This window comes from Notolabrus celidotus, chromosome 20 (genome assembly GCF_009762535.1).
Source record: "Notolabrus celidotus isolate fNotCel1 chromosome 20, fNotCel1.pri, whole genome shotgun sequence".
In the NCBI taxonomy this organism is placed as follows: Eukaryota; Metazoa; Chordata; class Actinopteri; order Labriformes; family Labridae; genus Notolabrus; species Notolabrus celidotus.
The window spans coordinates 518,949-529,044 of NC_048291.1; the positions used below are offsets into that span (position 1 = coordinate 518,949).

The 10,096-nt window shown below is 47.2% G+C and overlaps 1 protein-coding gene across 1 annotated transcript; it reads left to right on the plus strand.

The window, feature by feature from the left end:
• Positions 1-178: 178 nt before the first annotated feature.
• Positions 179-8,775, plus strand: ube2z (ubiquitin-conjugating enzyme E2Z). The gene is made up of 7 exons (XM_034711077.1): positions 179-1,107; positions 1,408-1,480; positions 3,088-3,275; positions 3,363-3,474; positions 3,698-3,810; positions 3,979-4,069; positions 4,937-8,775. Exons 1-7 carry the CDS (start codon positions 674-676, stop codon positions 5,114-5,116), a joined length of 1,191 nt encoding a protein of 396 aa, XP_034566968.1. The 5' UTR covers positions 179-673; the 3' UTR covers positions 5,117-8,775.
• Positions 8,776-10,096: the final 1,321 nt, after the last annotated feature.

Consider the following 10,096-nt stretch of genomic DNA (forward strand, 5'->3'; position numbering starts at 1 on the left):
TTGTAAATGTGTTTCAGGACGGGTAAAAGAGTCTCTTTAAAAGTGTTTCTGATTGTGTACATGTGTTTTGGTTAAAGTGAGTATCCGCCCTGTTAATGTCAGGTTATTGTGACTCACTGTGAATCAGCAGTTTACCATAAATGGAACACTCGTTGTGAAATGAAGCTTTTATTTTGAAAGTCTCCGCCGGATGTGTCCGGTGGTGTCACGTCAGTTCGTCACTGGGAGAAATCAGATCCTGAAGTTCCGCTGTGTGTTTGGAGAAATGTTGAAGCTCTCTCTAAATTAAAACACTCTGATCCGGTTTCTGTAAAAACCCGGGACCAGCTGGACCTGCTGCCTCCCTGCGGGCCTCCGAGAGGACGAGGACTGGACTCTGCGGAGGACTCCACACTTTAAGGGGACTGAAGCTAACGAGGACTAGCCTCCATGTCGGGGGGAGAGACGTCTCGATGTGTGGCCTCGGCTCTGCGCTCGGCTCGTCCCCGTCCCTCTGCGCTCTGATCCGGACTCAGCGAGTCCAGGTGACTTCCTCTCTCTGATCCGGACTGACCGAGTCCAGGTGACTTCCTCTCTCTGATCCGGACTGACCGAGTCCAGGTGACTTCCATGTAGGTGACCGTTACCCTGATAAACTAGTCACCGGTTTAACTCCAGCTAAGAGACCCGAGCCATGGCGGACAGCTTCGGGGACAAGTCCAGCAGCGGTGCCCTCGGTTTGGGTGTCACCGCACCCGGCGCTGGAGCTCCTCTGCTGCCGACTCTGACCCCCTCTCTCCCGGGGGGACTCTCCGCAGCCACCGGGGCTCTCCCCACCTCCTCCCCGGCCTCCCCTCCCCTCGCCGCGGCCGCGCAGAGTGGCCTAGCCGCCCTGGTTGCTCCTCTGTCTGCTGTCACCGGGACCACCTTCACCCCCGGGTCTTCCCCTCCAGCCGTGGCCGGGTCCCCCACTGTGCACTCACCTCTCCCCGGGGTCGGGCTCGGGGTCGCCGGGGTGGCAGGAGCGGGCCTCCTGTCCCAGATCCACGCCACCTCCTGGGACCCGACCCTCAGCACGGACTGGGACAACGAGAAGGCTTCCCAGCAGTGCATCCTGAGGATAAAGAGGTACACACAGGGGGGACTAGAGGGGGACACATTTTAATATGTTACTGTGTGGTGTTTAGTGGAGTCAGGGCCCTGAAGAAGTCTCACATGGAGGGTTCAAACCGAAAGTGATGTTGTCCAGAGTTACTGGGGACCAGCAGGGACTGAACTATAGAGGAACTCCTGCAGGAACAGGAACTTACATTCACCATGTAGACTCAACATGTGGTCACAGTTTCACATGTACAAATACACTGTGTGTAGTAAAGTGTGTACAGACCTCTGTCCTCAAACCCTCTCCCCCTCTCCCCGTCTGTGCAGAGACATCATGTCCATCTACAAGGAGCCTCCTCCAGGGATGTTTGTGGTCCCCGATCCTCAAGACATGACCAAGGTAACAGAGAGCCTTCACACCATGACCTGATTCACACACCAGAGGCCCAATCTCCATATCCTCCCAGGCAGAAACCTCCGGTCTCAAATATGAAGCCCATGTTGAAGTGTTAGAAACTGCAGTTCATGGAGCGTCCACTAGAGGCTGACTGCAGAAACACAGGAAACCACATACACACCCATTCAAAGAGCCCATCTTTAAATAAACATGTTTACAGTCTGAGACTAAAAAACGGCTTCAACACTCACAGACCTGAGCCCTCACAGACCTGAGCCCTCACAGACCTGAGCCCTCACAGACCTGAGCCCTCACAGACCTGAGCCTTCACAGACCTGAGCCCTCACAGACCTGAGCCCTCACAGACCTGAGCCCTCACAGACCTGAGCCTTCACAGACCTGAGCCCTCACAGACCTGAGCCCTCACAGACCTGAGCCCTCACAGACTTGAGCCCCTCACAGACCTGAGCCCTCACAGACCTGAGCCCTCACAGACACTGAGCCCTCACAGACCCTGAGCCCTCACAGACCTGAGCCCTCACAGACCCTGAGCCCTCACAGACCTGAGCCCTCACAGACCTGAGCACTCACAGACCGAGCACTCACAGACCTGAGCACTCACAGACCTGAGCACTCACAGACCCGAGCACTCACAGACCTGAGCACTCAGACCTGAGCCCTCACAGACCTGAGCCCTCACAGACCTGAGCCCTCACAGACCTGAGCCCTCACAGACCTGAGCCCTCACAGACCTGAGCACTCACAGACCTGAGCCCTCACAGACCTGAGCCCTCACAGACCGAGCACAGACCTGAGCCCTCACAGACCTGAGCCCTCACAGACCTGAGCCCTCACAGACCTGAGCCCTCACAGACCTGAGCCCTCACAGACCTGAGCAGGAATGTGGACGTTGAGATTGGGCCGGACTCTGACGCCCTCTCGTACCTTAAGACATTTTAGACTTGTGTGGTTTCACTGAATACTGGTCTAGTATCTCAGAGACTTAAGATTAGACCCCTGTTGTGGATTTCCCATCATGCTCTTGGTGGAAATTTACAAGAATAAATCAAAGAAAGGAGCAGAGACAAAGACAGCTGCTCGTCACTTTAACAGTGTTTTAATGTCAGAAACCACTCAGACTGGTTGTTGATGATGATGATGATGACCTCTATAACTTGAACTATAATTACCTTGTCTGGTTTCATTCAAACATCCAGGTGTGACTGAAGACTTAAACACAGAGAGGTCTGCTCATAATGAGAGCGTTTACAGGAAGTGTTCTTCTCTCTGCAGAACTCGTTTAACCCTACGTTGTGTTTTTAATTCAGAGTATGCAAATGAACCTGCTTGACAAGAAGAGCAACGCCTCGTGAAGAGACGATAATTGTGATCAAAGCAGCTGAGGCGTCTGCTTTGTTCCCTTGAGTTTGTCTTGGCAGTGATGTCACATTTCACAGTGATCCTGACTTCCTGATTTGTGACCTGAGCTCCAAAAATGAAAGTTTAAAGTCTGATGAGTCACTGAAACTTAATGTCTTCCTCCTCCAGCCTCCCTCTCTCCTCTCATCCCTGACCTCTCTCTCTCTCTCTTCTTCTCTCCCTCTCCTCAGATCCACGCCCTGATCACCGGCCCCTTCGACACACCCTACGAGGGCGGTTTCTTCCTCTTCCTGTTCCGCTGCCCCCCTGACTACCCGATCCACCCTCCTCGAGTGAAGCTCATCACCACCGGTCACAACACCGTTCGCTTCAACCCCAACTTCTACCGCAACGGGAAGGTCTGCCTCAGCATCCTGGGGTGAGTCGGTCCCGTCAGAGTCTGAGTCCCTCCCCACGTGAAACCAGTCAGGGTGTTTGAGTTTGAACCCTGTGTTTGTGTTTGCAGGACGTGGACAGGTCCAGCATGGAGTCCAGCACAGAGTATTTCCTCAGTGCTCATCTCCATCCAGTCTCTGATGACGGAGAACCCGTACCACAATGAGCCCGGCTTTGAACAGGTACTGTGGTCTGTGTGTGGGCTCAAATCTGAGGCTCTGTGAAGTCGTGTCCGAGTCCAGTCAGAGTCCAGTCAGAGTCCAGTCAGAGCTGAGTCCTCATTATTAATATAACTTATTACAAGGAGGACTGCTGTCTCACATTCTAATTTATCAACTTCAATTTCTGACTGATCCTGACAGCAGGACTGAACATTTTCTCGGTCTGTATTTCTGTGTCTCTCAGGAGCGCCACCCAGGCGACAGCAAGAACTACAACGAGTGCATCCGCCACGAGACCATGAGGGTGGCCGTGTGCGACATGTTGGAGGGTAAAGTTCCCTGCCCAGAGGCTCTGTGGTAAGACCTGCAGACATATTCATCTTTGCTCTTCTTCTTCTTCTCCATGAATCCTAAACCTCTCCCTCCCTCCCTCACTTCTTATCGTTCACTGTCTTCTCGTCATCCCACTCACCAGCTGATTTGTGTGTGTGTGTGTGTGTTGTGTGTGCATGTGTGTGTTTGCAGGAGCGTGATGGAGAAGTCCTTCCTGGAGTACTATGATTTCTACGAGGGAGTCTGCAAAGAGAGACTTCACCTGCAGGGACAGAACATGCAGGTCAGTGATTATAAGAACTTCATTCAATCCTTTTCTTATCTTCAGTTTTTATTTTCAAGCTTCTAAAATTTATTCAGGAAGTAAAATTTTTTGGCAAATTTTTTTTGTCAAATTTTTTTTGTATATATATATTTTTTTTAATTCTTTTTTTGTCAAAACTTTTTTTTTTCCCAAAAAAAATTTTCAAATTTTTTTTTTTTTCAAAAAAATCTTTTTCAAATGTTTCTTTGTAAATTTTTTTTTAGTAAAATTTTTTTTTGTTAATTTAAATTTTTTTTTTTTTTGTCAACGTTTATGAGGGATGCATCCGGCTGAGAGTCTCCAGTTAACAGGGTCGCCATTTAAACCAAAACACCGGCCGATCTCTGCGATCACGGCTTTTTGAGTTCAAAAGGATTTTAAAGCCGTGTTGAAACGTCTTTGCTACTCGTGCTTATCTCCTCTCACGTGTTGATTCAGTGAATCCATCTGTGATGAAATATAGCACCATCTAAAACAGACCAGCTGAGTCTCTTCATGCTAACAGGCTAACTGTTGTGTTGCTCAGAATGATACCTGCCTGTCCGTCTGCTTCTATGGTGTCATCTGTGATGAATGGCATTCCTCTTTGTGTTACTGCCCTCTACTGGTCTGGTGGTGTAGTGCATTTACTTTATTTCCTCCATACGTCTCTGGCCTGATTGACACAATCTACCCGGGACTTCAGCCCGCGGTCCAAACACAGACAACAATGGGGGACCAGGAACCTTTTAGTTCAGGGGGAAGTAGTTCTGGGGGCTAAAAGACCACGGGACTCTTGGTGGAAATGCACCTGAAGGTGTTCTTTCTGATCCTGGTCTTACACTCTGTTTGGTTTTCTCTGCCCAGGACCCGTTCGGTGAGAAGCGTGGCCGCTTCGACTACCAGGGCCTGCTCACTCGTCTCAGCGCGACCCACAGGCGCATCCGGGAGAAAACCCTGGCGGAGGACGACCACAACGACGACTCAGACTCAGACACCAGCTCCTCAGGGACGGACCCTGACAGCCAGGGCAGCACCCAGCCCTGACTCCCTGCACGGTGCGCCACTCAAAGCCAAGGACCACAAAGACTACGGCACCTTTTTGTTTGTTTTGTTTACAGCGGAGGAGGAGGAGGAGGAGGAGGAGGAGGAGGAACATAATCACTGCAGAGATTAAAACGCCTGCTTTTCAGGCCTTTAGAGAGTTCGGGATCCAGGACGGGGAATCAGGCTTCTGCTGACCCGGGTGTTGCAGAAAGAGAGCTGTAAGTCTCCGGATGAGGAAAACTGAGCGCCATCCACCCGTCAAAGGCTGGAGAACTTGGCCTGGAGCGGAGGGACTGTGCTACTTCTGCAGCTAACCAGCTGTCAGTTTGATTCTACCCAAACACTCAGAAGATTCTGAGACCGACCAACCGACCTACCATCGTCCCTCGTGGATACTAAAAGTCATTTCACGGCTCAGGCCTTCGCAGACTCTGTAGGATCAGATTAAAAACACTTCAGACTCCTTTCTGACCCACATGCTCAAACTGAGAAATGCTGAGGCTTTGAAGTCCTGGCAGATTCGGGACAAATGAAGGAACCCTAAATGGAGCCTAAGTCAGTACGATGGTCCCGAGTCCCAGAGAGGAAGCAGACTCTCCTTCACAGTCGCTCAGTTTTCTTTGAATTCAAGCGGAGAGGAAGAGACGGGACCTCTCTTTTGAGAAGGCCGATTTGGAGGGTGACACTTTGGCTTTCTTTGAGTCCCGTGCCTTGTCTCCTCTGGCTCCAACAGCTCTCTCTACCGGACCTCAACCGCCTCCAACTGGGCCACATACGACATCAGCAGCTCGCCGTACTGAATACAATGATTCCTGTGTGTGTGTGTGTGTGTGTGTGTGTGTGTGTGTGTGTGTGTGTGTGTGTGTGTGTGTGTGTGTGTGTGTGTGTGAGTGTGAGTGTGAGTGTGTGTGTGTGTGATTCAAAAAGTTCTGCCTAGTTTTGTGTTCTTGTGTTGTTGAAGTCACCAGATCAGAAGTCTTTAGAGAAACGTCAGCTGGTCTCCCGCTGGTCCTCTGTGTTCTCCTCACGGTCGTGCTGAAGCTGATCTGCAGCGTTCAGGGTGCGTCTCTTTCGTGTGACCTGCTGTTCTTTTGGTTTAAGCTACTCGTCACCATGCAAACGTACCCTCCTCTTCTTTACCCGAGCCCGCCTGAGGATTCTGGGGAGACGCACGGAGGCACGAAAAGTTCACTTCCTGGTGTGCTCCGTCTGAACGAGAGAATCAGGTCTTTACTGCTCCACTTGATTTGATTTAATACCTCTTAATTTGGTGAATAAGTGTTAAAATAAACACACAAATACTGAAAATAACTCCTATTCATGTGCGTGCTTTCTCCACCAGAGGTCGCCCTCGCACACAGTCTGGATTAAACAGGTTCAAACAGGCTTTAGGCAAACAGTGCACTTCAGATCCAGCAGCAGCAGCAGCAGCAGCAGCTCCCCCCTGCTGTGAAACTTGGAACAACATAAACATAACAAATCTTTAATAAGCAGAATATGTATATTTGGTGTGAGAGAGCGGACAGGAAGGTGACAGATGTTGCCACAGCATCTCGTAGTGTGAAGACAGAGAGGAAGGAAAGAGAAGGAAGGGGAAATAAAGGAAAGGTTATGGTTTTTACAGACGTGCTGACACGCCTGACGTTTGTTGAACGTGTTATTGGTCGCTGTAATCGTTCCCCGTGTTTGTAACGGCGGTGAAAATGAGAGCGAGGACTCGTCTGCAGACTCATTCAGATCTAAAGATGCTCCAGATGAGTGAGTTTGAAAAGTGGAGAGAGTTTTTGTGCCAGCTGTGAGACGACAGGAAGAGAGGATGAAGGTAGAGTCTGAAACCCCTCCTTTTCTCTGTCACAGTTTAGTCTTTTATTTACTTTCTATCAAAGAAATGAAGAAGATTACCTCCCCTTTATATCCGTCAATATTAAACTACAGCCACTTAGCTTAGCTTAGACAGTGTCAACAAGACATAAAGGGGGAGTAAATCAGGCTAGCTGTTTCCCTTTGTTTACAGTGTCTAAGCTAAGCTAAGTGAAGCTATGGCTGCTTATGACAGTGTAAACAAAGATAAAACAGCTAGCCTGTCTCTGTCTGTTGATCTCACATATTAATGTGTTTAAATCCTGAAGAAGACAAAATCACTTTATCCTCATTTTAGTTAAACTACAGAAAACTTACCAAGTGACTCTTTAAATATAACATAAATAAATATAGAATAAATAACATTTAAAGATAAGAGGCGTCTCCCTGTGGGATGACACACAGGTACAATAAATAACAACCGCAGTAAAGTGGATGAAGATGTAAACAGGAAGTACTAATCTGTGTATTAACAACACAGTGACAAGAGATGGTCGGGGTCCAGGTGCTCCTCAGGCTGCTCTCACATCTGTGCCCCCTAACAAACGAGTACTAATGATCAGCTGTTTCCCTGTTTCCTGTCCGGCTAAGCTAAGCTCCCCGTTAGCTTAGCATCCAACAGAGTTAATCTTTAAATTTCTTCTGAAACAGAAAGGGGATAAAAGTTGAACTGCTCCTTTAACTCCAGATCTCTTAATGAGCAAAGCCTCTTTCTTTTGCTCTTCTTTAAACTCTTCCACCTGGGCTGAAAACAGGTCCTGATTTTTTATTTTCCCGTCCTCCATCGTCCTCCATAGTCCTCCATAGTCCTCCAGCATCCTCCATAGTCCTCCATCATCCTCCATCGTCCTCCATCGTCCCCCATAGTCCTCCATCATCCTCCAGCATCCTCCATAGTCCCCTATAGTCCTCCATTGTCCTCCAGCATCCTCCATAGTCCCCCATAGTCCTCCATCATCCTCCATAGTCCTCCATAGTCCTCCATCGTCCTCCATCATCCTCCATAGTCCTCCATAGTCCTCCAGCATCCTCCATAGTCCCCCATAGTCCTCCATCATCCTCCATAGTCCTCCATAGTCCTCCATCGTCCTCCATAGTCCTCCATAGTCCTCCATAGTCCTCCAGCATCCTCCATAGTCCCCCATAGTCCTCCATTGTCCTCCAGCATCCTCCATAGTCCTCCATGATCCTCCATAGTCCTCCATAGTCCTCCATCGTCCCCCATAGTCCTCCATAGTCCCCCATAGTCCTTCATCGTCCTCCATAGCCCTCCAGCATCCTCCATAGTCCTCCATAGTCCTCCATCGTCCTCCATAGCCCTCCATTGTCCTCCAGCATCCTCCATCGTCCTCCATAGTCCTCCATAGTTTCCCATGGTCCTCCATGGTCCTCCATGGTCCTCCATGGTCCTCCATTGTCCTCCATCTTCCTCCATCTTCCTCCATCTTCCTCTATTGTCCTCCATCGTCCTCCATAGTCCTCCAGCGTCCTCCAGGGTCCGGCTTCAGTCCCTCAGTCTCCCCTGAGTCCCTCTTTATTTCGGGCATTCCTCTCGGTGTGTTTTTATGTTATAGACTGGTTATATGAGAAGCAGATTATATGTGATTGCCAAAATGTTGAGTGAGGCTCTGGTTGAGGCTCTGGTCTCCTGTTCCTGTTTGGTGGTGTTGTGTTGTGCTGAAGTAAAGCAGGGTTCTTCTGTGTAGCCATGGTTACTGGCAGAAGTCATGTCTGGGTGTTGAAATGTTGCTATTGTACAGAAGTTCTGGGAAAAACAGAATAAAATGTTGTCCAGTCTTCATTGTGTCTCGTCTTCTTTTCACTGCAATCTCCTTGTTATGTCTTACTGACACCTAGTGGTCAGTGGTAGGTACTGCTGCATGTTTAACTTCTGACTCCATAATAAAGATGAAGATTTTATCTGTTTATTTAAACAGAATCAATAACTTGATGCCTGATTGTACAAACTAAAGGTCTATTTGTAAATGTAATGCTGAGTTGAGGAAACAAACCAGTGAAACATCTTTTAATTATTTATTTATTGTGAGAGGAAACTAAGGTCTCTCTGTCTTTAGTTGTTTGTTTGACCTTTTAATAAACCAGGGGATGCATACGTTAACATTTTATGTTTAGAGAAGCAACCAAGGGTTATTATAAGACAGAAGACCTCAAAAAAACATGTTTGAATTGATCAGTCTGCAAAAATAATGAGTCAGTTTAATAAACTAATAGAATAAATAAGATCAAGTATTTTTTACAAGCTGGTTAGCACTTATTTAAAGAAGCTACACGGACCTGCCAAGATGCTTGAACTTGTCAGTGTTTCCTTTAAGAGTATATATTTTTTCAAGTGTTAGAAAGGAGATTATATCCTGCAACTACTCTGTAACAGACTGAGGGTTAGGAGACTTCTAATGTAAAAGTAAAATTACAACATCCTCCCACCACTCCTCACTTAAATCAAGTCCTCACAACTGCCTCCCAGTCTGGTTTTGGTGTTGGACTTAAGATTATACAGGAGACAAAACTTTTTTTTTTTAATTTCACGCTCTAGAAATAAAAAAATATATAAATATTTTTGCAATTTTTGATATATTTGCTTGGGTATCAGATAATAGAGTCTCCTTCTTACTGCACTGACATTTAGTGACTGACATGTTCACACTCTTACACTATATGGGAAACAGAAATGCTACTTTTTGCATTTTCATTTTTGATTTTTATGATTGGCTGCTATAGCATTTTTGTTTTCTTGATAATGTGTGATTTTAAATAATTGTTTTTCTTATATTTGTTTTGTTGTGTGGACCCCAGGAAGACTAGCAAACACTGTGGAAGCTCATGGGGATCCCAATCAAGAATAAAGAATGAAGAATAAAGAAACCATAGTGGAATTATTTGAAGCCAATTTTTGATCCACTTCTTCCAGATTCAGATCATACTTTCAATCAAATTAAACTTATCCCAGAGAGTAAACCAGTACCTTCAGGAGGAAACAGATATTAAAGTTTTCAGCTCAATTGTAGACCTTAAATTTAAATTTAACATTAAATAAACTTTTCTAAAGAAGGTTGAATTATAAACAAAACAACTGAAACAACTCTTTAATTTGTCAGAGCA